This window comes from Bubalus kerabau, chromosome 4 (assembly GCF_029407905.1).
Source record: "Bubalus kerabau isolate K-KA32 ecotype Philippines breed swamp buffalo chromosome 4, PCC_UOA_SB_1v2, whole genome shotgun sequence".
NCBI lineage: Eukaryota > Metazoa > Chordata > Mammalia > Artiodactyla > Bovidae > Bubalus > Bubalus kerabau.
The window spans coordinates 30,286,354-30,311,845 of NC_073627.1; the positions used below are offsets into that span (position 1 = coordinate 30,286,354).

A 25,492-nucleotide genomic window follows, 5' to 3' on the forward strand; every position below is an offset into this window, starting at 1 on the left:
AATTAAATTTAATTAATTTTTTAAATGGTTGAGAGAAGAGGGCGGGGAAGACAGATGGGGAGGCAGAACACTCATGACCTTGTTGTAAATCCCTGAAGCCAGACTTCTAGCTGTGTGACCCTCTCAGGATTTATGTTTTCCTTTTTCTAAAATTGGGCCTCCTAAAACAGAGGGAACTTTGACTGTTACTGAAATCACTCTTGTCTTGGTGGCTAACTTTTCTTAGGCAATTACCCTGTACCAACCAGGCTGAGAGCTCTTAGTCCATCTCAACATTCTTTCTTTTGGCCACCTGACTTGAGGGACGTTAGTTCCCCAGGGGAGGACTGAACCCTTGTTCCAACCACTGGACCATACCATCTCATTTAATCCTCACCACAAAGGGCCGTTGTAGATACGGTTTCGAGTTCACAGATGGGAAAACTGAGGCTCTGAGGGACCAGCAAGTTGCTGGCGCTCTCCCCATAGACCCTGGTGGTGTCTCCTGAGCCCAGGTTTGCTGACACACAGCCTCTTGGTCCCTTTGCCAACAAACACTTGGCACTGGCCATTTGCCTCTACCAGGATGCAGTCACTGGCCACTGCAGCCCCAACCTTCATCACACCCTGAAAGGATTTCAGAGTGGAAATCAGGAATGAGGCTGTCTGCTCTGGGAAAATCCTGGCAGAACAAGCCTTCGGAAGATATTCTCAGGAGATTTTATGAGCCTAATTCTTGCATCTCCTCATGTCTAGAAAAACACTAAAATCATGAAGGGGGACATCTGCTCCTGACCAGCAGGAAACCTTTGCCAAAGAGTGTGCTTGACTGCACACTGCCCCCTTCACTAAAATAGTGCATAATACTGACCCCCCTCTACCCCCACTCCCATTTTCGGAGCAGTTCCTCAGAGCTCTCTGAAATGTCACCTTCCAGGCTATAGTTCCCATTTTGCCCACACTAAAACTTAACTCACAACTCTCTCACGGAGCATTTTAAAAATCAATACCCTTATCCAGCTGTTGGATAAACATCTAAGACCAGAGAACCTGAGTCCTGGCGTTTGAAAATGTGGCTTTGTGCGCTATCCTGGCAGAGTCTAAGTCAAAGAACGGGCGCACGCGGGCGGGGTGGGGCGGGAAGAAGAGCGTCCGCACAGTCAAGTCCTGTGCGGTCTCCCAGCCTGTGTGCAGAACAGGCGCTCCGGGAGGCGGAGGTGTCTGGCTGCGGGCGCGGGCCCTCAGTGGCCAGCCCGCCAGCGCTTCCACGCGGCTTTCAGGCCCCCAGCCCTGCGAGGCGCGGAGCCGGCGAGTCTGGCTCCCGAGGGCCGGAGGACCCAGCTCCCGCCGGGCTTTCCATTTTCTGTTTCTTTCCGGAGCTTCCTTCAACTTTGTATTCGGAGTCCCGGAGTTGGCAGGCCTTTGCCAGCGAAGCGGGCGACCTGGGCCAGGCGGCGGGGGCGCGCCCAAGGTGGGCGGCGGGCGGCCCGGGGCGGGGACTGGAGCGCGGCTGGCCCGGCCCGTCCTCCCCTCGGCTTCCTGCGCGCTCCCCGTGGCCGGCGCCCGGTACATGGAGGCGGCCGAGGAGCTTACACCCGGACCGGGAGCCCGGGCGCTCAGCCCGGAGCGCCACGCGCCGCGCTGTCTGCGGCTGGCCGACCTCCGGCGGGAGCTGCGGGCGCTCCTGTTCCTGGCGGGCCCCGCGGTGAGTAGGGGGCCTCACCGGGGGCTGGTCCCGGGGGCGGGGGTCCCCGGGCGCAGAGCTAGCGGGAGGCGGCGGGCGGGCGCGCGCGAGGCCACGGTCCTGGGAGCCTGGAGGCGGGCAGGTCCCGGCGCCTCCGCGTGCGCCCGGGCCGCGCTGGCCGCCCTGCGCGGCTGGACAGCTAGGGAGCAGAACCAGCCGCGTCCAATCTCCCGCTCCGGAGCCTTCTCTGGTTGAGGGCTCCCGAGGAGCAGGCAGAAGCCACTAGAACCGCAAAACACTGCGGAGAACACCGAAAACTAGCCGTCGATTCTGGCCGTGAACGTGCGTCTCTGGAGTAACTCCAGGTGGGGAGCGGTGTCTTTTAGACCCACATCTTCAGGACCATATCTTCGTTGCGTAAATCAGCCTCTGCCCAAGGAAACTGGTGGCATCCTGCCCCACACGCCCTCCCCCCAATTCTTGTGTTTAAAACGTTTTTGATGTGGTTCTCTTTGGGGCTGAGGTTTTTTTTTTTCTCCATTATCATCGTCAGTTTAGGACTCTTTCTGTGTTTTCTATTTAAAGGTAATTAGAATTTTGAAACCACAACACCCACAAAACAGAATCTCATCATTGTTCTTCTGCCAGTTTGGGTGATTTTCAAATCAACAGGGTAGGGGAGCCCTTTCTTCAGACAAGAAGAACCTGGGATGGTTCTAAGGGGAGAATAAGCTTTTGGACTGGAGAAGGGAATGGTTCCCCACTCCAGTATTATTGCCTGGAGATTCCCATGGACAGAGGGGCCTGGTGGGCTACAGTCCACTGGGTCACAAAGAGTCAGACACAACTGAGTGACTAACACACAAGCTGTTGGACTCCGGGTGATGAGACATTCTGCACCTGCAGAGGCTGAGGCAGACAGGAGTGACATGTTTGTGGGATCCTGGGATGCCCATTGTGTTGTACCGGGTGGCATGGATGAGACCGGGAGAAAGCCATGGCTTGAAAATCCATGTAGCGGGGAGCTGTTGGCAGCCAGAGGGAAAAGAACACCTGGTTAGGAATCTTACTTGTGGGTCCAGTTCTCTGCTTTGACCTCAGAAGGGAGGTTAGGAAACGGCTATGTGAACCTGAGTCGGCTGGTAACCTCTTCCAGCTTCTGTTAATCCATCCATAAAATGCGGATAATAATACCATGCTTGGCCCAACATTATCTCACAGGTTACTATGAGAAAGGTCTCTGTAAGGCTTCCCAAGTGGCTCAGCAGTAAAGAATCTGCCTGCCAATGCAGGAGACGTGGGTTCAATTCCTGGGTTGGGAAGATTCCCTAAAGGAGGAAATGGCAAGCCACTCCAGTATTCTTGCCTGGGAAATCCCATGGACAGAGGAGCCTGGGTCCATGAGGTCACAGAATAGGACACGACTTGAGCAACTAAACACGCAAAGCTGCTATTGCTCTGCTAAGTCACTTCAGTTGTGTCCAACTTGCCACTCCATGGACCATAGGCTGCCAGGCTCCTCTGTCCCCGGGATTTCCCAGGCAAGAACACTGGAGAGGGTTGCCATTTCCTTCCCCAGAGGATCTTCCTGACCAGGGATCGAAACCTTATCTCTTATGTCTCCTACATTGGCAGGTGAGTTCTTTATCACTAACACCACCTGGGAAGCCCCCCAAAAATGAATAACTAAACAAGGTAGCCTCTGAGATGCAGCTGCTCCCAGGGCAGGCCCCTGTCTCTGCTGGCCCCCAGAATCACCCAGTCCCCTTGATGGATCTGTCGGTCTGCAGGGATGGTGAGCACATGGCTGACATGCAGCCCCCCCCTTTCTCTCTGTACACCTGTGTGTGTGTGCCTGTGATGATGTTAATTATAAGCGTAATCTATGTTCCTTGTAGAAAAAACAAAACCGAGACAAATGAAAGGAAAAATCTCTGAAATGATCTGAGATAACCGGAGAGTTGGGAAATGTTCCTTGCAGCCGTTTGTGGGACTGTTTCTGTCTGACTGCTTTACGCAGTCGGGTCGTAGAGTTCTGACACCTGTTTAATTGGTCATGGGTTGTATATGGGCCCCTCTTGGTCCGTCTCTGTCTCTGTTCCCCTCTCCTCTGGGTTTTCTGTTTCCTGGGGGCATGAGGCAGGGGAGAGGCGCCCCTCATTGCCTGCTCAGGGTCCCCCTCTTCGCTTTCTGAGGGTCCACCATCCATTAGGTAGGACCTTGGTCTGAGGCTCCTCTCTCTGCTTTTCTGTCTCCCGTTCACCCTATCCCTTCCAGGCCTCTCATATCAACACTGACCCATGAGGATCCAATGTAGGAATCAGGTTGAGGGATTAGGATTTACCACACCTGCAGTGAGCTTTAAATGAGGGCTGTAAAGAGAGAATAATGCAGAACACAAAGGCAAGCGTGAGATGAGCTGTGCACATCTGAACAGAGGCTGGGCCACATTTTCCTTTAAAGATTTAGGTAAACTGTGCGTTTGTTGGGGCAGGAAGGCAGTTGTTGAAGTTACCTGGCCTTAGGCATTTCAGCTGAGCTTTCTCCTCGTCATTAGCTTCTCTTCACCAGACTGAACTGTCAGTCCTGAAGAATAATCTCAAAGAGGGATTGCGTGCTCCTCAGGGACACAGGCTGTGCAGTGCATTGGTGAGGATAGAAAAGATCTGGGGTAGCCAGGCCCAGACAGAGGGCACTGGTTTCCATCTCCATGGAAACAGGCTCACCCAGGAGAGAGTTGAGAGGGTCTAGGGCTGAAGGACAAAGACTAGTGACAACGCCCCCCAAGCAGAAGGGCATCTGAGAGACTGGCTTCCTGCCCACGAACCTGCAGGCTGATCTCTGACTGTTACCCTGTAGGTGGGGAATGAGGAGCCGGGGGTGTTCAGTGACCTTATGTAAAATGTTGCAGGAGCAGACTTGCTGGAGGCAGAAAATAACCTTGGCCGAAGGTGGTAGCTTCTTGGCAGTCCAGTGGTTAGGACTCTGAGCTTTCACTGCCAAGGGCCCAGTTTCAGTCCCTGGTCAGGGAACTAAGATCCCACACATCCAACTGCCCCCTGCCCTCACCTTTTCCCAGCCCCAGCCATCCCTCACACCCCACCCCATCCTGCCTGGAACGTTCTCCCAGACAGGCCCCCTTCACTTGCCTGCTCACCAGCCAGGTTGCGGCAGAAACTTCTGTGACTCCTGGGTTCCTGTGTTGTCTGCAGTGCCCGTCTTGTGTGATCCGCTGTGTTGCTCCGTGTTGAACATCTTTCCCTGTGATGCCCTGGGTTCCCTGGGGTGGGGCTGGAGCCATGGATCACCTTACTCAGATCCATGGTCCTGTGCTTGGCCTGTACTCTGTGCTCCGAAGGAGTGGACGAGAATTGACCTTCTTTTTTTTTTTTTCAATTTCAAATTTATTTATTTAATATAAATTTATTTATTTTAATTGGAGGCTAATTGCTTTACAATATTGTATTGGTTTTGCCATACATCAACATGAATCCACCACGGGTGTACATGTGTTCCCCATCCTGAACCCCCCTCCCACCTCCCTCCCCATCCCATCCCTCTGGGTCATCGCAGCGCACCAGCCCCGAGCACCCTGTATCATGCATCGAATCTGGACTGGCGATTCGTTTCACATATGATAATATACATGTTTCAAAGCCATTCTCCCAAATCATCCCACCCTCGCCCTCTCCCACAGAGTCCAAAAGACTGTTCTATACATCTGTGTCTCTTTTGCTGTCTCGCATACAGGGTTATCGTTACCATCTTTCTAAATTCTATATATATGTATTATACTGTATTGGTATTTTTCTTTCTGGCTTCACTCTGTATAGTAGGCTCCAGTTTCATCCACCTCATTAGAACTGATTCAAATGTATTCTTTTTAATGGCTGAATAATACTCCCTTGTGTATATGTACCACAGCTTTCTTATCCATTCGTCTGCTGATGGACATCTAGGTTGCTTCCATGTCCTGGCTACTATAAACAGTGCTGTGATGAACATTGGGGTACACGTGTCTCTTCCAATTCTGGTTTCCTTGGTGCGTATGCCCAGCAGTGGGATTGCTGGATCATATGGCAGTTCTATTTCCAGTTTTTTAAGGAATCTCCACACTGTTCTCCATAGTGGCTGTACTAGTTTGCATTCCCACCAACAGTGTAAGAGGGTTCCCTTTTCTCCACACCCTCTCCAGCATTTATTGCTTGTAGAACTTTTGGATAGCAGCCATTCTGACTGGCATGAGATGGTACCTCACTGTAGTTTTGATTTGCATTTCTCTGATAATGAGTGATGTTGAGCATCTTTTCATGTGTTTGTTAGCCATCTGTATGTCTTCTTTGGAGAAATGTCTGTTTAGTTCTTTAGCCCATTTTTTGATTGGGTAGTTTATTTTTCTGTAATTGAGCTGTAGGAGTTGCTTGTATATTTTTGAGATTAATTCTTTGTCAGTTGCTTCGTTTGCTATTATTTTCTCTCATTCTGAAGGCTGTCTTTTCACCTTGCTTATAGTTTCCTTTGTTGTGCAGAAGCTTTTAATTTTAATTAGTTTGTTTAATTTTGCTTTTATTTCCAATATTCTGGGAGGTGGGTCATAGAGGATCCTGCTGTGGTTTATGTTGGAGAGTGTTTTGCCTATGTTCTCCTCTAGGAGTTTTATAGTTTCTAGTCTTATGTTTAGATCTTTAATCCATTTTGAGTTTATTTTTGTGTATGGTGTTAGAAAGTGTTCTAGTTTCATTCTTTTACAAGTGGTTGACCAGTTTTCCCAGCACCACTTGTTAAAGAGATTGTCTTTTCTCCATTGTATATTCTTGCCTCTTTTGTCAAAGATAAGGTGTCCATAGGTGCATGGATTTATCTGGGCTTTCTATTTTGTTCCATTGATCTATATTTCTGTCTTTGTGCCAGTACCATACTGTCTTGATGACTGTGGCTTTGTAGTAGAGCCTGAAGTCAGGTAGGTTGATTCCTCCAGTTCCATTCTTCTTTCTCAAGATTGCTTTGGCTATTCGAGGTTTTTTTTGTATTTCCATACAAATTGTGAAAGTATTTGTTCTAGCTCTGTGAAAAATACCATTGGTAGTTTGATAGGGAGTGCATTAAATCTATAGATTGCTTTGGGTAGTATACTCATTTTCACTATACTGGAGAATCGACCTTCTGAGAGTCAGGTGATTGGGTCCTGACTGCGCTTCTGACCTGGCTGTGTGACTGGGGGCTGGGTGTCCAGCTTGCCCCCCTGCCTGCACTTACCTCGGGTATGTGCACCCAGTGACCTGGCATCCTGCCAGGCTGACCTTTGCTGCTGATGCTGACCTTCCTGGCATCTCTGGATGGGGCGAGGATGGACCCTTGGGGACTGGGCTGGTATGGCACACCAGGCAGGCTCACACCCGCTGTCCTTCTGGTATCCAGCCCCAGAGGGCACTCTCCCAAAGCCTCCTGGCCAGAAAACGAGGGTCTCCATGACAGGAGGCAGAGACATGCACAGACAGCCCGGCCATCTCTCTTGTACACTTACCCCTGTCTGAACCCCAGGCAGGAGTCCTTGAGGTGCTGGGGGAACAACCTGTGGGCCCAGCAGCAAGCCCTGTAGGTTCTGTATGTCTGGTCCTTGACAGCCCCCTCTTGATTGGACAAGTATAGCGGGGTGCGGGGGGGAGTATGCTGAAAAACAGATCCCTCAGCCCATGGACATCTGGACTCTGTCGCTTGAAGTGGGACTGGGCATGAGTCTTCTGACCAACACCCTTGGGTGATCTCAGGTGTGTGGTTAGCAAATGTGAACTCTGGAGCCAGGACCCCCTCTGCCCCTGAGGCTGGGGTGTGGGAAGTCTGGCCATCCAAGGACTGCACCACTGGGATGACGCACCTTCAACCCAACAGTTGAGTGGATTAGCTCTGCACAAGACATGGGTTTGATTCCTGGGTCAGGAAGATCCCCTAGAGGAGGAAATGGCAATGCATTCCAGTATTCTTGCCTGGGAAATCCCATGGACAGAGGAGCCTGGCAGGCTATAGTCTATAGGGTCACAAAGAGTCAGACACGACTAAGCACGCACACACACACACACACACACACACACACACACACACACACATGCACTCATGGATTATCTCAGCTAGATTTCCCAGCCTCTGCTCTGAGAGGGTCAGCTGATCCCACCCGTGCACTAGGCATTCACCCTAAGAAAATGTCTGGCCCCACCCAAGTAAGAAAGACATTCTGTGCAGTGTGATTTGTATCAGCAAAACCTGGGAAGCAGCCCAGAGACCTGACCATGGAGGAGACAAGTGCATTTTCCTGTGAAGCCACAGAAACAGTTTACATGTGGCCTGCGGAGTGACCGGACATTGTGTTAAGGAAATATTGAAGTCTGATGAAAAAGGGGAAAACAGAGCTATGACTATCATTTGCAACAGTTTATGACAGTTCAGTTCAGTTCAGTCACTCAGTCATGTCCAACTCTTTGTGACCCCATGAACTGCAGCACGCCAGGCTTCCCTGTCCATCACCAACTCCCAGAGCTTGCTCAAACTCCTGTCCATTGTTGAGTCAGTGATTCCATCCAACCATTTCATCCTCTATTGTCCCCTTCTCCTCCTGCCTTCAATCTTTCCCAGCATCAGGGTCTTTTCCAATGAGTCAGTTCTTTGCATCAGGTGGCCAAAGGATTGGAGTGTCAGCTTCAGCATCAGTCCTTCCAAGGAATATTCAGGACTGATTTCCTTTAGGATGGACTGGTTTGATCTCCTTGCTGTCCAAGGGACTCTCAAGAGTCTTCTCCAACACCACAGTTCAAAAGCATCAGTTCTTCAGCGCTCAACTTTCTTTATGGTCCAACTCTCACATCCATGCATGACTACTGGAAAAACCATAGCTTTGACTAGATGGACCTTTGTTGGCAAAGTAATGTCTCTGCTTTTTAATATGCTGTTTAGGTTGGTCATAGCTTTTCTTCCAAGGAGCAAGTGTCCTTTAATTTCATGGCTGCAGTCACCATCTGCAGTGATTTTGGAGCCCCCCAAAATAAAGTTTCTCACTGTTTCTATTGTTTCCCCATCTATTTGCCATGAAGTGATGGGACCAGATGCCATGATCTTAGTTTTCTGAATGTTGAGCTTTAAGCCAACTTTTTCACTCTCCTCTTTCACTTTCATCAAGAGGCTTTTTAGTTCCTCTTCACTTTCTGCCATACGGGTGGTGTCATCTGCATATTTGAGGTTATTGATATTTCTCCTGGCAATCTTGATTCCAGCTTGTGCTTCATCCAGTCCAGCATTTCTCATGATGTACTCTGCATATAAGTTAAATAAGCAGGTGACTGTATACAGCCTTGACGTACTCCTTTCCCGATTTGGAACCAGTCCATTTTTCCATGTCCGGTTCTAACTGTTGCTTCTTGACCTGCATATAGATTTCTCAGGAGGCAGGTAAGGTGGTCTAGTATTCCCATCTCTTGAAGAATTTTCCACAGTTTGTGGTGAACCACACAGTCAAAGGCTTTGGCGTAGTCAATAAAGCAAAAGTAGATGTAGTTTAGGCACAAAAAGGCTTAAAAAAAAACCGAAAAGATTGATAGTGATGCTGAATATACCCAAATAAGGGCCCTGTGCCCTTTAAAGTTAATATAAATTCACAATCAAAGAGACACCAACTCTGTGAATGAAACCACAGAATATCTGTGGGGTGGGGACAGCACTTAGTCATGGCCAGTTCCTGGGAACAGGCCTACGGGGGCCCCTGGTTCTGACTTCAGGGTCTACAGAATTGGGTTTTTCATATCAACCTTTTTCAAAATTTCTATTTATTTTTGGCTGTGCTGGGTCTTCATTGCTGTGTGGGCTTTTCTCTAGCATTCTGGGTGGGGGCTTCTCTCTAGTTGCAGTGTGAAACTTTGGTCTCTGCAGTGGGGGAAGCAGGAACTGGGTTGAGGTCTGGAATTCCATGTGGAGATGTATGCATCCTCGCCGCCGCACATGCATGCACACGCACGCACACGTGCACACACGGCTGAGAGCAGGCCTCTCAAGGTCTGTCGATCTGGGTCCACCTGTGGAGATGCACCTGTCTGTCTCCAGGTGCAGGGAGGGAAAGCAGGCGGTAATCTGTACCGTCACCAGCAGGGCCAGGTCTGATGCCCACATGGCAATCTTGGGTGGTTGCGGCGCTAGCCGATGGCAGTGTGGGTCGACAGAGGTGAGGACGAGGGTCACTGGGAGCCTTGCCTGAGCTCACCGGAGGAGCTTTCGTCCTCAAAGGACTGAACGGCAGCAGTGCTGGCTGGACCTGCACAAGCTCCCTGAGCCCCGGGTGTGCACTCTGAAAGGGGCGTGTGGGGCCGACGGGCTTCCTGGGAAGTCCTGCACCTCCCGGGTCTGGCAGGTCACAGAAGGTAGTTTTAAATTAATCTGAGGAGGTAAGTCAGTGTCCAGAGGTGAGGCAGGAAGTTCTGGAATGGTGAGGGAGAATGAGTCCGTGTTCCTCAAGCTGCATTTGCCCTCATATTGGAGGCTTTGTGGAATCTGAGATGCTTGGCAGACTGATGATGATTCGCTCCATCATTCCAGACCCTACTGGCCTTCCATTGAGGTAGCCTCAGGTCCGCCTCAGGAGTTCCTCTCTGTGGACTGTTCTGCTGGCCGTTGAAAGCTGTTCTCTTCAGCCCTCAGGAGGAATCTGAAATAACAATGGGGTCATCCCAGGAGGCAGCCTCTAGAAATTTCAGGGAAAATAGGCATGCAGTCTACGGTATGAGAATCTACAGTGAAAAATAAATTTTAAAAGTTGGAAGTTCTCAGAAACATGATACTGGTGGTAGCAAATGAACTTGCATATTTTTCAAGAAGTCCACCCGAGGCTGCTTGTTTGCCTGTGAGAGCTGGCGGAGGCTCCGTGCAAGCCAGACCTCCTTACCTCTGGTCCGAGCCCACCGGGGAGGGTGGGGTCACCTGGGAGGCCTGCCCCTTCCTTCCACTGCCATGGCGGCCTTCGCCTGCAGCTTCGTGTTTTCTGTCTCTTCCCAGTTCCTGGCCCAGTTGATGGTGTTCCTCATCGGTTTTGTGAGCTCTGTGTTCTGTGGGCACCTGGGGAAGCTGGAGCTGGACGCTGTCACACTGGCAATTGCTGTATGTACGGGGCTGGCCAGCTGAGAGCTAGGAAGCCATCTGTGTGTTCATTTGCTTCTGTGGCTCTTACAGATGATCAGAGTTTCAGAGCTTCAGGGAAGACACATACGTGTCTGAATCTCTCACTGTTGGAGGCCACTGGTCTGAAAGGGGTTTCACTGGACTAACCTCCAGGTGTGGGCAGGGCTGGGACCGTGTTTCCATCCTCAGCCTACCTCTCCTTCCCCAGGGAGCTGCCCCAGGTATGTGTCTCCTCAGGTGCCAGGCTCCGGAGGGGGCATCTTTGGAGGGCCAGAATTCTGTCTGCCACGCCAGCTAGTCTGCCATCCCTGGAGCTCTGGCTCCCACCCTGACCCCACAGCTGGAAGTAGGGAATTGTTCACCAGTAGAAACCCTCCCCCCTCCCCCAGCTCTTGATTTGTCTCTTATCCCGAGATGCCAAAATATGAAACCCTGGGTGCCTGGGTCCAAACCTGAAACTGGGAGGAGGGACTTCCCTGGTAGTCCAGTGGTTAAGAATCTGCCTTTCAGGGCAGGGGACATGGGCTGGATCCTTGGTGGGGATCCCTTGTTGTTCCGCAACAAAGACCCAGCTCAGCCTACCGCCCCCCCCACCCCGAATAATAATAAAACTTTAAAAAATTTAAATAATAAAAATTAAAAAAATCAGGAGGCACCAGTCCTCTCTGTACCCCAGACGTGAGCCCCACAGCCACAGAGAGGCATCAGTGCCCTCAGCCGTGGTTGCTGGCTTGGGGGCCCTGCCAGCCTGTTCACTTGGGCCAGCAGATGTTTCGCTGAAGTTCTTGCCTCAGGTGTGTCCTCTGAAATGCCCGCATCGGCCTCCCACACCTGGTCCATCGGGCATTTGAACTTGCCACCTCTGAGCCTGCAAGGTGCTCTGAACCATCCCCAGGGGCTCGTGGATTGCTTTGCTTTCAGGGAGCAGTGTGGACAACCCTGGTTTAATTATCCTTTTTGGTCTCTGATGTTTGGATATTTGGGGAACTCAGCAAGCTTCCTGCAGATCCTTCTTGGCCACGGAAGTGCAGGAAAGCTGGTGCTTCTGGGCTGGGCCTGGCGGGGACTGCTGTCCCTGGTGCCTCCTGCAGACTCAGGGGGTAGCAGGTGGAGGCAGGCAGGGCCTCAGACTTCCCTGGTTTGGGGATGCTGTGGATGCTGGAAGTCATGAGTCTTGGCTCTGAGACTTGTTCCTGCTCTCGCAGAGTCCTTCAGGGCGTTGTGTGGGTCATCCTTGGTCACTAGCAAGTGGGCTCACCCAGGACTGCTCTGTGCCATGCCGCAGGCCCCTTAAGAAGGGTTCATGGTCCTCGGAACCTGGGAAAAAGGTGCCCAAGACCTGGGGAACAAATGCCTAAGAAGGACTAATGCAGTGTTGGCACCACGGCCTTGAATGTCCTTTCCTCCCAACACTGTGTCTGTCCTTTAATTCAGGGCACGGGGAGGTCTGTGCACAGGCTCCGGGCGGAGTGCTGAGGGCTCCGGGGCTCTGACGGGCAGAGGGGGAACCTGCCCCCAGCCTCCTCCCTGCTTTGTTCCCAGGTGGTCAACGTTACTGGTGTCTCAGTGGGGTTTGGCTTGTCTTCTGCGTGTGACACGCTCATCTCCCAGGTGAGTGGCAGCCCCAGGTCAGGCCACTCCCCCGCCCCGCCCCAGTTGGAGGGTGGAGTCCCCCAGGGCAAACCCTTGCCACATTTCTCAGCTCTCCTGCTGGCTCCAAAGTGTGGCCACAGGTCTCTCTGTTCTGGGAAGTGGCGTTTTTCTGCAAGACTGCCCTACTGCTACGTCTTGACAGATAGGGGATGTTTTGTAAAAGTCCCTTTTATCACTTCCAGCATTGTGGAGCTTGGTATGTCCAGGGGTCCTCAAACGGGCGTGTGTGTCAGAGTCACTTGGGGGCCCCCCACCAGCCATAAGCCCGAAGAACCAGGTCTCGGGTTTGGGGTGGGGAATGTCCTGACTGGTTGTGTATGCCGGTCCCAGTGGCTAATTTCAAGCTGCCCAAGATGTCACTGAGCTAGCTGGGGAGGGCTGTGCATGGTGGGTTTTGTAAGCAATGGGAGCTGGCTCCAGTGCCCACCCCCCATCCCCAAGTTTCTGCATCAGTAGGTCTGGGGATGGGGAGGCCCAGGACATCATATTTCTAATCACTTTCCAGGTGAGGCCACCCTGACTGCACATTAGGATTACATGGACATGGGGAGATTTTACAAATTATTGGTGTCTGGGACCTACTCTGGACCAGTTAAGTCCAGACTTATCTTTATCAAGCCCCTGTCATCAATGATTTAAAAATGTTCCCCAAATTAAACATCCATTTATGATAAAAACTCTTCAGAAAATAGGCACAGAAGGAACATACCTCAATATAATAAAGACCATACAGAAAAAGACCCTGGTGCTGGGAAAGGTTGAAGTCAAGAGAAGGGGGCAGCAGAGGATGAGATGGTTAGATAACATCACTGACTCAATGACATGAGTTTGCACAAACTCCAGGAGATGGTGAAGGACAGGAAAGCCTGGTGTGTTGCAGTCCATGGGGTTGCAAAGAGTCAGACAAGACCGAGTGACCAAACAACAATGATAAGGTCACAGCTAACATACTCAATGGTGAAAAGCTGAAACCTTTTCCTCTAAGATCAGGAATCAGACAAGGATGCCCTCTTGCTCCACTTTTATTCAACATAATATTGGAAGTCCCAGCCATAGCAATCAGAGAAGAAAAAGAAATACAAGAAATCCCAATTGGAAAGGAAGAAGTAAAACTGTCACTGTTTACAGATGACATGATGCTATAGAAAATCCTAAAGATGCCACCAGAAAGCACCTGGAGCTCATCAATAAATTTGGTAAAGTTCTAGGACACAAAATTAATATGCAGAAACCTGTTGTGTTTCTATACCCTAACAATGAAATATCAGCGATATAAGAAATGTTCCTTAGGTGATTCTGATGAGCAGCCACGTTTGAGAACCACTGATATCTAAAATGTAGCAGTCTCTGGGGCCATCTGTCTCTCTATGGGGCGTGATTGGAGGCCTCTGGGGGACAGTGAGGGTGCCGTTTCTGTGTTAATGTGTTGGTTTTGACTGTGCACCCAGACATTTGGGAGCCAGAACAAGAAGCACGTGGGGGTCATCCTGCAGCGGGGCGTGCTGGTGCTGCTGCTCTGCTGTCTTCCCTGCTGGGCGCTCTTCCTCAACACCCAGCTCATCTTGCTGCTCTTCAGGCAGGACCCGGCCGTGTCCAGGTGAGATGGGCCACCCGCCCGGCAGGATGGGTCCATCCCAGTAGAAAGATGGTGCCGGCCAGGTTCAGGCTCTTGGGGGTTCCCAAGGCCAGGGACAGACCATGCACGAGGAGCAGGTTAAGCTGTCCTCAGCTGACTCTCCATACCTGGCCCATGGGATAACATACCTGGTCCTCATTTGGGTAACTTTCAGGTAAATAGTTCTGGGTGAAATATGATCTGCAAACACCCTCCACGTGAAATGGTGGTTCATGGTGTTGATTCCCGGTTTTGTGATTCTTGGCCCTGGTCAATATTAAAATCACCTGAATGCTTTTAAAGCCCACTGCTGGGGAATTCCCTGGTGGTGCAGCAGTTAGGACTCTGTGCTTTCACTGCCAAGGGCCCAGGTTCGATTCCTGGTTGGGGAACTGAGATCCTGAAAGCTGCATGGCGTGGCATTGGAGAAGGAAATGGCAACCCACTCCAGTATTCTTGCCTGGAGAATCCCAGGGACGGGGGAGCCTGGTGGGCTGCCGTCTATGGGGTCACACAGAGTCGGACACGACTGACGTGACTTAGCAGCAGCAGCAGCATGGTGTGGCAGAAAAAAAAAAAAAAAAAAACAACGCCCTCCCCTCCTCTGGTGCCCTCCCCCAGCATGTTGTTCTTTTCATTTGTTTGTTAAAATATTTACTTATTTGGCTGCATACAAGATCTTTGATCTTGGTTGCCACCTGTGGGATCTTTAGTTGCAGGATCTAGTTCCCTGACCAGGGATCGAACCTGGGCCCCCTGTGTTGGGAGCACAGAGTCTTAGCTACTGGATCACCAGGGAAGTCCCTAGCATTCTGGTTTAATTGGCCTGGGGTGCAGCCTGGGCGTCCATGTCTTTCAAAGCTCTCCTAGATGATTCTAAAATGTGACACAAGGTTTGAGAGCTGCTGGTTTAGTTGATAAAGACCTTTTATGACTTTCTGCTCAACCAGTGGCCCTGAACCCAGGGGACATTTGGAATGTTAGGAGACGTTTCTGGGTGTCAGAACTGGTATGGGGGTGTCGCTGCTGGTAGAAACCAGAGATGCTCCAGAACATCTTGGGATACACAGGACTGCCTCCACAGCAAGAATTACCCAGCCAGGGTGCCCAGTTTTAACCCCCTGTCCTGGACCTGGAGAGACTTGGGAGAACCAAGAATGGTCACTCGGGTCATAGGATGACATGTTCTGTGTAGATTCCGATGGTGCTCCAGCAGCTTGAGCCTGTACATTTAGGAAGAGCCAAGCATGTGAAGGTAGTGTTGCTGTGTCCTGCCTACCTTCCCCTGGAAACGGAGCAATCTGTCACTTTTCCCTCTTCCTTGTACAGGCTTACCCAGACCTACGTCATGATCTTCATTCCAGCTCTTCCTGTAAGTGTCCACGCGGTAAGGGGGTCCCTGCTTGAGGTTCATGGGTAAAAAAGCAGCAGAGATGCCTTGAGCTCAGGGATCTGGTTCAGTTCTGCGATGATGCCCACATGAGGAGTTGGCTCCGTCAAGGAAGTGTAGTTTTCCTCACACTGGGGAAGACACAAACCTTTGTTCCTCAAGAAACACCAGGGTCAAGAGGGCTGCAGAGGCCGGGATCCCTGCTCCTGTAGCAGAAGGGGCCTCTGCTCACCCGCGGGGAGGAGCTCAGACTTTTTCTGTAGACGGTGAATCCTTGCCACCACGGACCCCCAGGGGCTCGCCTAGAACTTTGAGGCTCTTGCTTGCTAAGCCTGAGGCACGGAACCCACGTGTGTGTTAGTGTTCAGGGGGGCCCTACCTGGTTGGTGAATAAGCACAGCTATTTCATTCAGTTAAACACGTGGTCGGATTAGTCTGCTGAGCTGCTGTAACAAAATATCACAGGCTTAGACAACAGAAACCCATTTCTCACAGTCTCGGGGGCTGGCAGGTCCAAGGTCAAGGTGTCGGGGCTGGTTTCCTCCGAGGCCTCTCTCCTTGGCATGGAGGCCCACCCCCAGTGTTGCTTGTCTGCCCAGAAAGGGCACCAGTCCTGCTGGATCAGGGCCCCCCCAGTGGCCTCATTTAAACTTAATTGACTTTGGGCTTCCCTGGTGGCTCAGATGGTAAAGAATCTGCCTCCAGTGTAGATTGGAGGATCAAACCTAGGTTCAATCCCTGGGTTGGGACGATCTCCTGGAGAAGGAAATGGCAAGCCACTCCAATATTCTTGCCTGAAGAATTCCATGGATAGAGGAGCCTGGCAGGCTACAGTCCATGGGGTTGCAAAGAGTCAGAAACGACTAACATTTTCACTTTTAAAGACTTTATCGAATATGGTCACATTGGGCATGAGGGCTTCAGCATATGAACTGGGAGGGGATGTAATTCAGACCTCAGAAGCAGTCATTTGCCCACATAATTGAGATTGTGGTCTTTATTTTTTCCTTTTAAATTGAATATTCTTTACTAAGATTTTTACTTAACATCTTTATTGAATTTGTTACAGTATTGTTTCTGTTTTATGTTTTGGGTTTTTTTTTGGAGGGGGGACCCTGAGACATGTGGGATTGTAGCACTCTGACCAGGGGCCAAGCTGGCACCCCGTACATTGGAAGGTGAAGTCTTAACCACTGGACTACCAGGGAAGTCCCTGAACTGAGTATTCTTGAGTTTATTCCACCAAATAGGACTACAGCCTAATCTATAGAAGGGGGCACCCATCCAGAGTTTGCACGGGCCTCCTGCAAAGCCCAGTGCCCCCAGGAGAGTCCCAACCAAGCACCCAAGGAAACCACTCTCCCAGCTCCCCTGGGGGTACTTAGATCATGTTCACCCATAAGAGAGATGTCCAGACTTGGGGTTCCCGTCCTGCCCCCGAGCCTCCCGAGAGGGCCCCAGCCTGGGCCTCCTGTGGGAGTGGAGGGCAGGCTGGCCGAGGTCCCAGCTCTCCACTGTGAGGCTGGCTGGGGCGCTGACCTCTGTCCCCTGTTGTCTTGCAGGCGACCTTCCTCTACACATTACAAGTGAAGTACCTGCTCAACCAGGTAACTCGACTCTCCTGTCCTGTGGGGGTGAGCACATCTCTCTTTTCAGGGGTCAGGGAGACCAGGTGGAGAGGCTCGCCTATCCGGAGCCCCTGTGGGGCGTTTCCCCGAGGGGTGCACGCAGGGCTGAGGAGTCAAGGAAAGGATAGGTTGTTACTGGCACTGGAAAAGTCGGATCTGGTTCCCATTTGGAAATATTGTTATTGGTGGGCCGGCAGGGAGGATTCTTGGCTCTGCACCATTGCCTGGCTCCGGAGGGGTTGGGGGCAACCTTTCAGCTCCGGCCACCTGGGGATGTGAAAGCACCCCCTTCCCCACGAAAGTGCCTCATGTCATCAGGACTCTTGGTGGGTGACTAACAGCAGTGGCCAGAGCCTGGCTCTGTAGGTGTGGAGTCATGTGTGGGACCGTCGACTTCCTTCCAGAAGGACCAGATAAATAGGGTGCCAGGTGGTGGTAGGGTACCAGCCCATGAGGGCAGGCTCTCCCGGGCTTGTTTGACAGGGGCAGGATGATGGAGAAGGAAGCTTTTTACCTATTTAACATCCTTAAAGTTAAGGTGTTATCCTCGTAATGGAACAAGGTTTCCACTAGTTCCACATTTTTATTAGTTTCAGAATTGTATACTTGAAATGCCTGTAAAGAGGCAGAAACCAGCGTGTGCCCTGGACTCTGGGCTGTCCCCTCATAGTTTGTTACCCTGTTTGAGGGCCTTTGCCCTGTCAGCCCCCCAACAAACGTGGGGCTCCTGAGTGCTTGAGTGAGGAGTGGGCATGAGGACCCCTCCCTGAAGGCCCTGAGGCAGGGGAGACGACCTAGAAGAAGGAGTCCTGAGCCATGGGGTCAGGAAGGGGACTCGAGTGGTGGAGGACACATGTTTCCCGAGGTGGGAAGGAGAGGGGGGTGCAATCCAGACTGGGGGGGTGCAGTGGGAGCCTGGACGTGGAAGGGGGTTGGCCAGGCTGACTAGATACTGGAGAGAAGGAAAGGATGGAGCCACTGCCTATGTGACACGTGAAGGACAGGTTACCGGGGTTACTAAAGGGCGGAGGATGCGGAAAGGTGAGGGGCAGGCTTGTGGGGATGCAGAGGGAGCTGTGCAACAGGCCAGGGCCTGGGGGCCTTAGCCTCAGTCCCTCCTCAGTGCCTCTGCTGTTTTTCCTCTTTTCCCTCAGTGGGATCCCACCCAGGCCCCCTCTGCCAGGTGGTCCCACAGCCTCTACCTGAAATGCACATCGGGTCACCTGCCTCTCCTGCTGAAACAGACCAGGGCTCCTGGTAAACAGAGTGCTTGGCAAGGTCCTGGTCTGGTCTCTGAGCCCGCAGCCATGAGCCTGCAGGATGCAGAGCAGCCAGGGGAGTGCGGGTCTCAGGCACAGAGCAGGGGTGGAGGTGGGGTGGAGATCTGAAGGACGGGTGTGAAGGGACGGCGGAGCAGAGGAGCCGCAAGCAAGCGGCCAGTGTCTGCCTGCCCTGCAGAGTGACCAAGCCCTCCCTCCCCAATTGCTGTGTCCAGAGATGCTGTGGATCCCGTGGGAAATCCAGACTGCTTTTTAAAATTAATTAATGAATGACGGCTGCACTGGGTCTTCATTGCTGCTTGAGGGCTTCCTCTAGTTGTGGGGAGGGGGCCCTAGCACCCAGGCTCAGCAGCTGTGGTGCCCGGGCTCAGTTAACCTGCAGCATGTGGGATCTTCCGAGACCAGGGATTGAACTTGTGTGCCCTGCATTGACAGGTGGGTACTTAACCACTGGACCACCAGGGGAGTCCTGAGATGTTTGATTTATACTGTGGTTTCAAAGAGCAGAATTTCAAACAGCCTATGATTTTGGGCATGATGTTTTACAAGGAGGTAGCACTTTTTAAAAATTGGGGTATAGTTGATGTACAATATTCTATAAGTTACAGATGTAGAATATAGTGATTCGTAATTTTTAATTCCCATGTATCATTGTTATAACATACTGGCTACATTCCCTGTGTTGTGCAGTATGTCCTTGTAGATTATTTAACGCACACATATTAATAGTGGGTTCTACCTCCTAATTACCTCCTCCTATATTGCCCCCGCTTCCTCTTCCCACTGGTAACCACTGGTTTGGTCTCTGGGCTTGTGAGTCTGTTTTATTTTTAAAATTCCATACATAAGTGAAAAGCATATAGTATTTGTCTTTCTCTGACTTAATTCACTGAGCATAATGCTTTCCACATCCACTGCAAATGGCAAAATGTCATTCTTTTCCATGGCCAAGTCATCGTCCATTGTATATACATGCCACATCTTCTCTCTCTGCTCATCTGAAAGGTGATGTTGTACAGTGAGGTGACCCCTTGCGGTGGGCGGCCCCTTCCAGTCGGGGGAAGCAGTGCTTCCTGCCTTCGTCACAGCCGACTTTCTCCGCGTCCATTTTCTGTCCTGATGCTGCAAGGAGAGACGTCAGCCCCGGTCCCGTGTCGCTTCACTCTCATGCCTTCAGTCAGTCAGAGATGTGGGAGGCCTGGACCTGCTCGGGTCCATCGCCCACCCCAGGGTCATAACGTCCCCTTAGTTCCCGAACTTCAGCGTTGGTCCAGGTGTCCAGGGAAGGTGACGAGCTCACGCTGCTCCTGTGCACGAGCCACCTCTCGTCCTCCCTCTCTGCTGCTTCCCTCTCTCCTGCCGTGTGTCCGTGGCTAGAAAGATGCCCTTCCGGCTGACCCAGAGGAGGGAATGCCTGGTGGACAGGTGCGGCAGGGCGGGGACGCCTGTGGTAGCCGCCCTGCTGGCCATGAGGGCGCCTGTTTGGGTGGCAGTCACGGTCCCCATGGGTCTCCAGCACGGCCTCTCGTTTCAGGGAATCATCCTGCCCCAGATGGTGACCGGTGTGGCTGCCAACCTGGTCAACGCCCTCGCCAACTACCTGTTCCTCTATCAGATGCATCTTGGGGTTATGTGAGTCCCGGGGAGTCCTGGGTCAGGGAGCGGGGCGGCCTCCTGTGGATTTCCAGGGCGGGGTGGGGTGTCCACGCTGACCCTCCTCCTCGGGCCGCTCTGGACCCTGCGAGGGGATGCTGCTCTGGGAGGAGGTGACCCGGGGCTGCTGTGTCACCAGCAGGGGATGGGGGTCACCCCTCAGCGTGTTCTCTTCTGCCCAGGGGCTCGGCGCTGGCGAACACAGTCTCCCAGTTCACCCTGGCTCTCCTCCTCTTCCTGTACATCCTCGCCAAGAGGCTGCACCAGGACACCTGGGGAGGTAAAGGCCGCCTGTCTCCTGCCTGGACACGGCTCCTGTCTCGGCTTGAGCCCCTGCCCGGTGGCCGTTTGTGTCGCAACCGACCGCATCTGTGTCCCACCTGCAGGCTGGTCCTGGGAGTGCCTGCAGGACTGGGGCCCCTTCTTCCGCCTGGCCGTCCCCAGCATGCTGATGCTGTGCATTGAGTGGTGGGCCTACGAGATCGGGAGCTTCCTGAGCGGTCAGCGTGGGGCCGGCCGGTGGTGGCTGGGGGGCAGCCAGGGCCGGTGGGAAGCACGTGGTCACCTGCCCCTCTCCCACAGGTGTCCTTGGCATGGTCGAGCTGGGAGCCCAGTCCATTGCGTATGAGCTGGCCGTCATTGTGTACATGGTGAGCGTACGAGCCTGTCCTGGGGCAGGGCTGTGTGCTTCCCTCCAAAGCGTGCTGAGCCCAGGCGTTCAGCGCGTACAGGCTGTAAAATGACTCCTGAAGGGCACATTTCACCCTGGAGCCTGGGAGGGTCCTTCTGGTATGGCAGGGGGTGTTTCCTGTGAGCTGGAGGGATTTGGGGAGACGGTCCAGAGGACTGGGTTGCTCCCGGTCCTCCGACTCCTAACGCGGTCCCAATCCAAAGGACTCGGTTTGATGGCATGCTTGTCAAACATGCCGACTCCTTTCCTGTTCCATGACACAGATGCGGTGGGGACAGGTGGGGGATAAAGGTGATGGTGCTGCAGGCAGGAAGGGCTGAGCTCCACTCCCACCTGCCTCTGTTGCCTGTGGATACTCGGTGACACTTGTAGGTTAGACCCCCAAGGAATGAAAACAGATGTTTGTACTGAAGTTCCTAGCAGCGCTGTTCACGATTGCCAAGAGATGGCAGTGTCCCAGTGCCCAGGCACGTGCCCGGGGATGGCTGAGTGGACCCCATGCGTGGGCAGGATGTTGTTCAGCTAGAAGAAGGAAAAGGGTGCTGATGCTCTGGAGGAGAACCCTGGTCATCAAAGGCTTCCCTTTGACTCTCTTTTACTGAAAGCATCAGCTGGATATTCTGAAGGGCTTTGTCCTCCCCAAGTGTCGCCTTAGAAATGCACCTGGGAGGTGGGAACAGAAGGGCCCGTGGTGTGGGAAGGACCAAGGTACGCACAGGTGTGCGTGTGCGTGTAGGACTAACTGGAGGACTGATTCTCAGCATCACCGTCAGGTCCCCTCCTCATTTCAGGTCCCCACAGGCTTCAGCGTGGCCGCCAGCGTCCGGGTGGGGAATGCACTGGGAGCCAGGGACATCGAGCAGGCCAAGACGTCCTCTGCCGTCGCCCTGCTGGTCACAGGTGCCTAGACTCGGGGATGCGCCCACAGCCCCCACGCCCTTCCCTGCAGACCCCCTTTCTCACCGTGTGCTTCTCCTGTCATCCGACCTCCAGGGCTCTTTGCTGTCATCTTTTGTGTCCTGTTGTTAGGCTGCAAGGATGTCGTGGGCTATGTTTTCACCAAGGACCGGTGAGTGTGGAGGTTTTCTTGGGATGTAAATCTGCAGCAGAGATGGTCGGTAGGAGCTGCTTTCACACTGGGCCTCCTGGGTGGTTGCATCTTGGTGGGGAGCCTGAGTCACTTCCAAGATCAGAGACGCAGTTGTTACCTGGCAAGAACGGATAGGATGTAGGAACTAATTTATAATCTAGAAGCCAACTCAGTGGGCATGGGTGGTGGATGTATGTTTCGGAGTACTCACATCTTTTAAAGATGGTAACTCCTTTTGGGTACCACTGCCTCCATCTTCACTGAAGTACTTCCTTCCCAACAACATGAGTCATCTTGGTGGCCCAGAAGCTGCCCAAGTGCCTGGCTGGCAGTAGTCTTGTAATGTGTTTGTCCATCTGAACTGAAGTGGAATTCTCACCCCTGAGCTGTCTCCACACATCACATTATCGATCAATCACTGAAGAATTCTTGCACCAGCAAAGTCCCCCGTGCTCTGCAGATCCCGTTAGGTTGGTTTGATAGCTTTCGTCCACGAGGCCACAGTGCATGCTGACTCGGTAGCTATATTGTGCTGTTACCCCTTCCTTGGGCTTCTTTTTATTTATTTATTTATTTTTGCTGAACCATGTGACATGTGGGATCTTAGTTCCCCAACCTGGGATTGAACCCACGCCCCCTGCATTGGGAGTGCAGAGTCTTAACCACTGGACCACCAGGGAAGTCCGTAACCTGGGATTCGTCAGCAGTTACAAAATGCAGAATTGACTTGTCCCTCCTAGATTCACAAAGCAGGTGGTGTGGACGGAACTGACCCTCAGACTATGCCTCAGGAATCTGTCTTTTGACTTCTGGTGGTGGGTTGTCACCTTTCAGCCTTTGCCGTTTTGCTGTGAAATGTTTGAATATCCCTCACATCAGAGTGAGTCAGATGTAGCCAGAGATCATGCTCAGCTTCTCCACTTGATCAGAAGTCTGTCTTGCAGGATGGCTTCAGCAGAACCTGGTAGGAAGTTTGATTCTCAGTCTGTGCACTTTTGGAAAATCAAATAGAGCAGGGAATAGAGTGAAAAACAAGAGTCCCACCAATGGGATTTTTTATGGAATTAGGAGACATAGAAAACTCACAAAATCAAATTATTTGTGACGTGGCCAAGCTCAGCTGAAACTGGCAGAACTAATGACACATTCTGAGGATGACACAGATGCCTGGCCCAAATAAAGGGCAGAAAGGCAGTGTGCACCTCTATGCAGTCAGACACGGGCAAATGACTGAAAACCATAGTTCTCTTAAAGTGGAAGAGACTAGTTTGCACAACTTTTGCAAGTACATTTAAAATCTGGGGAAATAACTTCTCAAAACTTATGCTACCAACAAAGACCTACTGTATAGCACAGAATTATACTCAATGTTTTGTAATAACCTATAAGGGAAAATAATCTGAAAAAGTATATACACATGTATCTGTATAACTGAATCCCTGTGCTAACGCCTAAAACTAACACATTGTAAATCAACTTTGCTTCAATACAAATTACAAAAAATTTTTAATTAAAAAATTATTCTAGAAAACAGGTCTAAATAGATCAATTTGTTTAGATGAAATAAGAAATAGTTATTTTTAAAGTACCAGGGGAATTCCCTGGTAGTCCAGTGGCTAAGACTCCAAGCTCCCAATGCAGGGGGCCTGAGTTCTATCCCTGGTCAGGGAACTAGATCTCACATGCTGTGACTAAGAGATCCTGAATGCCACAACTAAGACCCAGTGCAGCCAAATAAATAAAATATATACATACATATTAAAAAACACCAACTCCAGCGACTTCCCTGGTGGTCCAGTGGTTAAGACTGTGCTTCCACTGAAAGGCTCCCGGGTTCAGTCCCTGGTTGGGGAACTAGAGCCCACACGCCTCGCAGTACGGCCAAAAATGAAAATAAAAGCACCAGCTCCGGAGGGTTTCAAAGGAGAATTCTATGAAATCTTTAAGACGTAGATATGCTGCCTTAACTGTTCCAGAAAAAAGAAGATTTCCTCATTCTGTTTAGGAAGCAAGTATGTTGGTACCGAAGCTGACGAAGTATTCACATAAAAAAAGAAAGCAATCCATGGGCCAATCTTCCTAATTAATGTCGATTTTAAAATCCAGAATAAAATATGAGTAGATAGGATTCAGCAGCATAATAATATATCCTGATGGAATGTGAATATAGGGGCTTCCCTAGTGGCTCAGTGGTGGAAAGTCCATCTGCCACATCAGGAGACACAAGTTTGATCCCTGGTCTGGGAAGATCCCACTTGCCGTGGAGCAAGTAAGCCCATGCACCACGATTACTGAGCCTGTGCTCTGGAGCCCAGGAGCCACGACTACCAGCCCACGAGACCTAGAGCCCGTGCTCTGCAACAGAAGCCACTGCAATGAGAAGCTCCCCCATTGTAAGGAAGGGTAGCCCCTGCTCACCACAACTAGAGAAAAGCCCACACAGCAACGAAGACACAGCACAGCCAAAAATAAATAAATAAGATTTTTTAAAAGTGAATGTAATACACGAGGCAGAAAAGTCAAGGTACAGAACACCATGAAGAGAATGTCAGAACATGAAATCATACATCAGGTCCAGAAGGGGAAAGAAGAACATATATTTGTGCTTGCTTTTATTTTCATGAGCACTGGACAAAGACAGTGCCCAGAACTGTTCCTTGGTTTGGGGGCAGGTCACGGGAGGAGTGGGGAAGGAATGGAAATAAGATTTTCCTCCATATGCTTTTCATGTTGTTTAATTTCTCTTAACCATTGGCATATGTTACCTTTTCAAAAGCAAAATAACATTTGAATAAAAGAACTGTACTTCTGTCCTTGTTTGGCAGGGAGGGGTGACCATCCTGTTCTGTGCTGGATGTCTTAATTATTTATTCATTCAACCAACATTTACTGCCAGACAGCATTGTATGTTTCTTCGTTAACCACTTGAAGGAATTGGGAATACTCGGCCATTCCGGCCCCTGGCAGTGTCTTTCTGTCTCTAGCTGTAGAGGTGAGGGTCAAGGCCAGCTCTGTAAACTCTATCTGTGGCCTTTAGAACTTGCCAGCCTGGTTCCCTGGAGGGAGGCTGACCCTGATCCTGTTGTGCATCTCTCAGATACTTGGAGGGGACATGCGTGGAATTGTGTGAAAAGAAGGATGGCTCTATAACCCCCATTTTATTTTGGGGGGGTGCAGGAGAGGAGTACAGAATCATTTGATTGACTTTCATTTTAATTTTATTGGGAGTCTAGTTGATTTGTAGTGTTGTGTTAAATTTCAGGTGTACAGCTAAGTGAATCAGCTACATGTATACATTATATGTATTCTTTTTTAGTGAAATCATTTGGCTGAACTGTTTATGTTGACCACAGGGACTATGTTTTCTAAAAGTCTTGAGATACTGCATACAGTAGTTTCCACTGCAGACCAAAACAAGGTAGGACTGTCCCTGAAAAGGTTGTTGGCAGGACACCTGAGCCTGTTGGCTCCACACGGACGCGGAGCCCTGCCTGGCGGTCAGAATACGGTCACCAGGAACCACACTGCCCTCCTCTCTGCCCAGGTCCGCCTCCCAGTCATGCTCTGCTTTGCTCTCCTGACAGAGAGATCGTCTCGCTGGTGGCCCAGGTGGTCCCGATTTACGCGGTTTCGCATCTCTTCGAAGGGCTGGCTGTGAGTACTGAGCGGTGGTACC

The 25,492-nt window shown here is 51.3% G+C and overlaps 1 protein-coding gene across 4 annotated transcripts in view; it reads left to right on the plus strand.

Annotated features, from left to right (window-relative positions):
- Positions 1-1,549: 1,549 nt before the first annotated feature.
- Positions 1,550-25,492, plus strand: part of SLC47A1 (solute carrier family 47 member 1) — a 30,137-nt gene continuing 6,194 nt past the window's right edge. For 2 of the 4 annotated variants that reach the window (XM_055576368.1, XM_055576369.1), the window contains exons 1-13: positions 1,550-1,684; positions 10,694-10,795; positions 12,359-12,427; positions 13,918-14,066; positions 15,414-15,456; positions 17,037-17,081; positions 19,917-20,014; positions 20,218-20,315; positions 20,422-20,535; positions 20,618-20,685; positions 21,518-21,626; positions 21,720-21,795; positions 25,401-25,470. In XM_055576368.1, coding sequence (XP_055432343.1) covers positions 1,550-1,684; positions 10,694-10,795; positions 12,359-12,427; positions 13,918-14,066; positions 15,414-15,456; positions 17,037-17,081; positions 19,917-20,014; positions 20,218-20,315; positions 20,422-20,535; positions 20,618-20,685; positions 21,518-21,626; positions 21,720-21,795; positions 25,401-25,470 — 1,176 coding nt within the window. Of the gene's footprint in view, positions 1,685-4,016; positions 4,133-4,157; positions 4,313-10,693; positions 10,796-12,358; positions 12,428-13,917; positions 14,067-15,413; positions 15,457-17,036; positions 17,082-19,916; positions 20,015-20,217; positions 20,316-20,421; positions 20,536-20,617; positions 20,686-21,517; positions 21,627-21,719; positions 21,796-25,400; positions 25,471-25,492 lie in introns of those variants that run through there. The other 2 variants (XM_055576371.1, XM_055576372.1) reach the window with 2 other exon arrangements.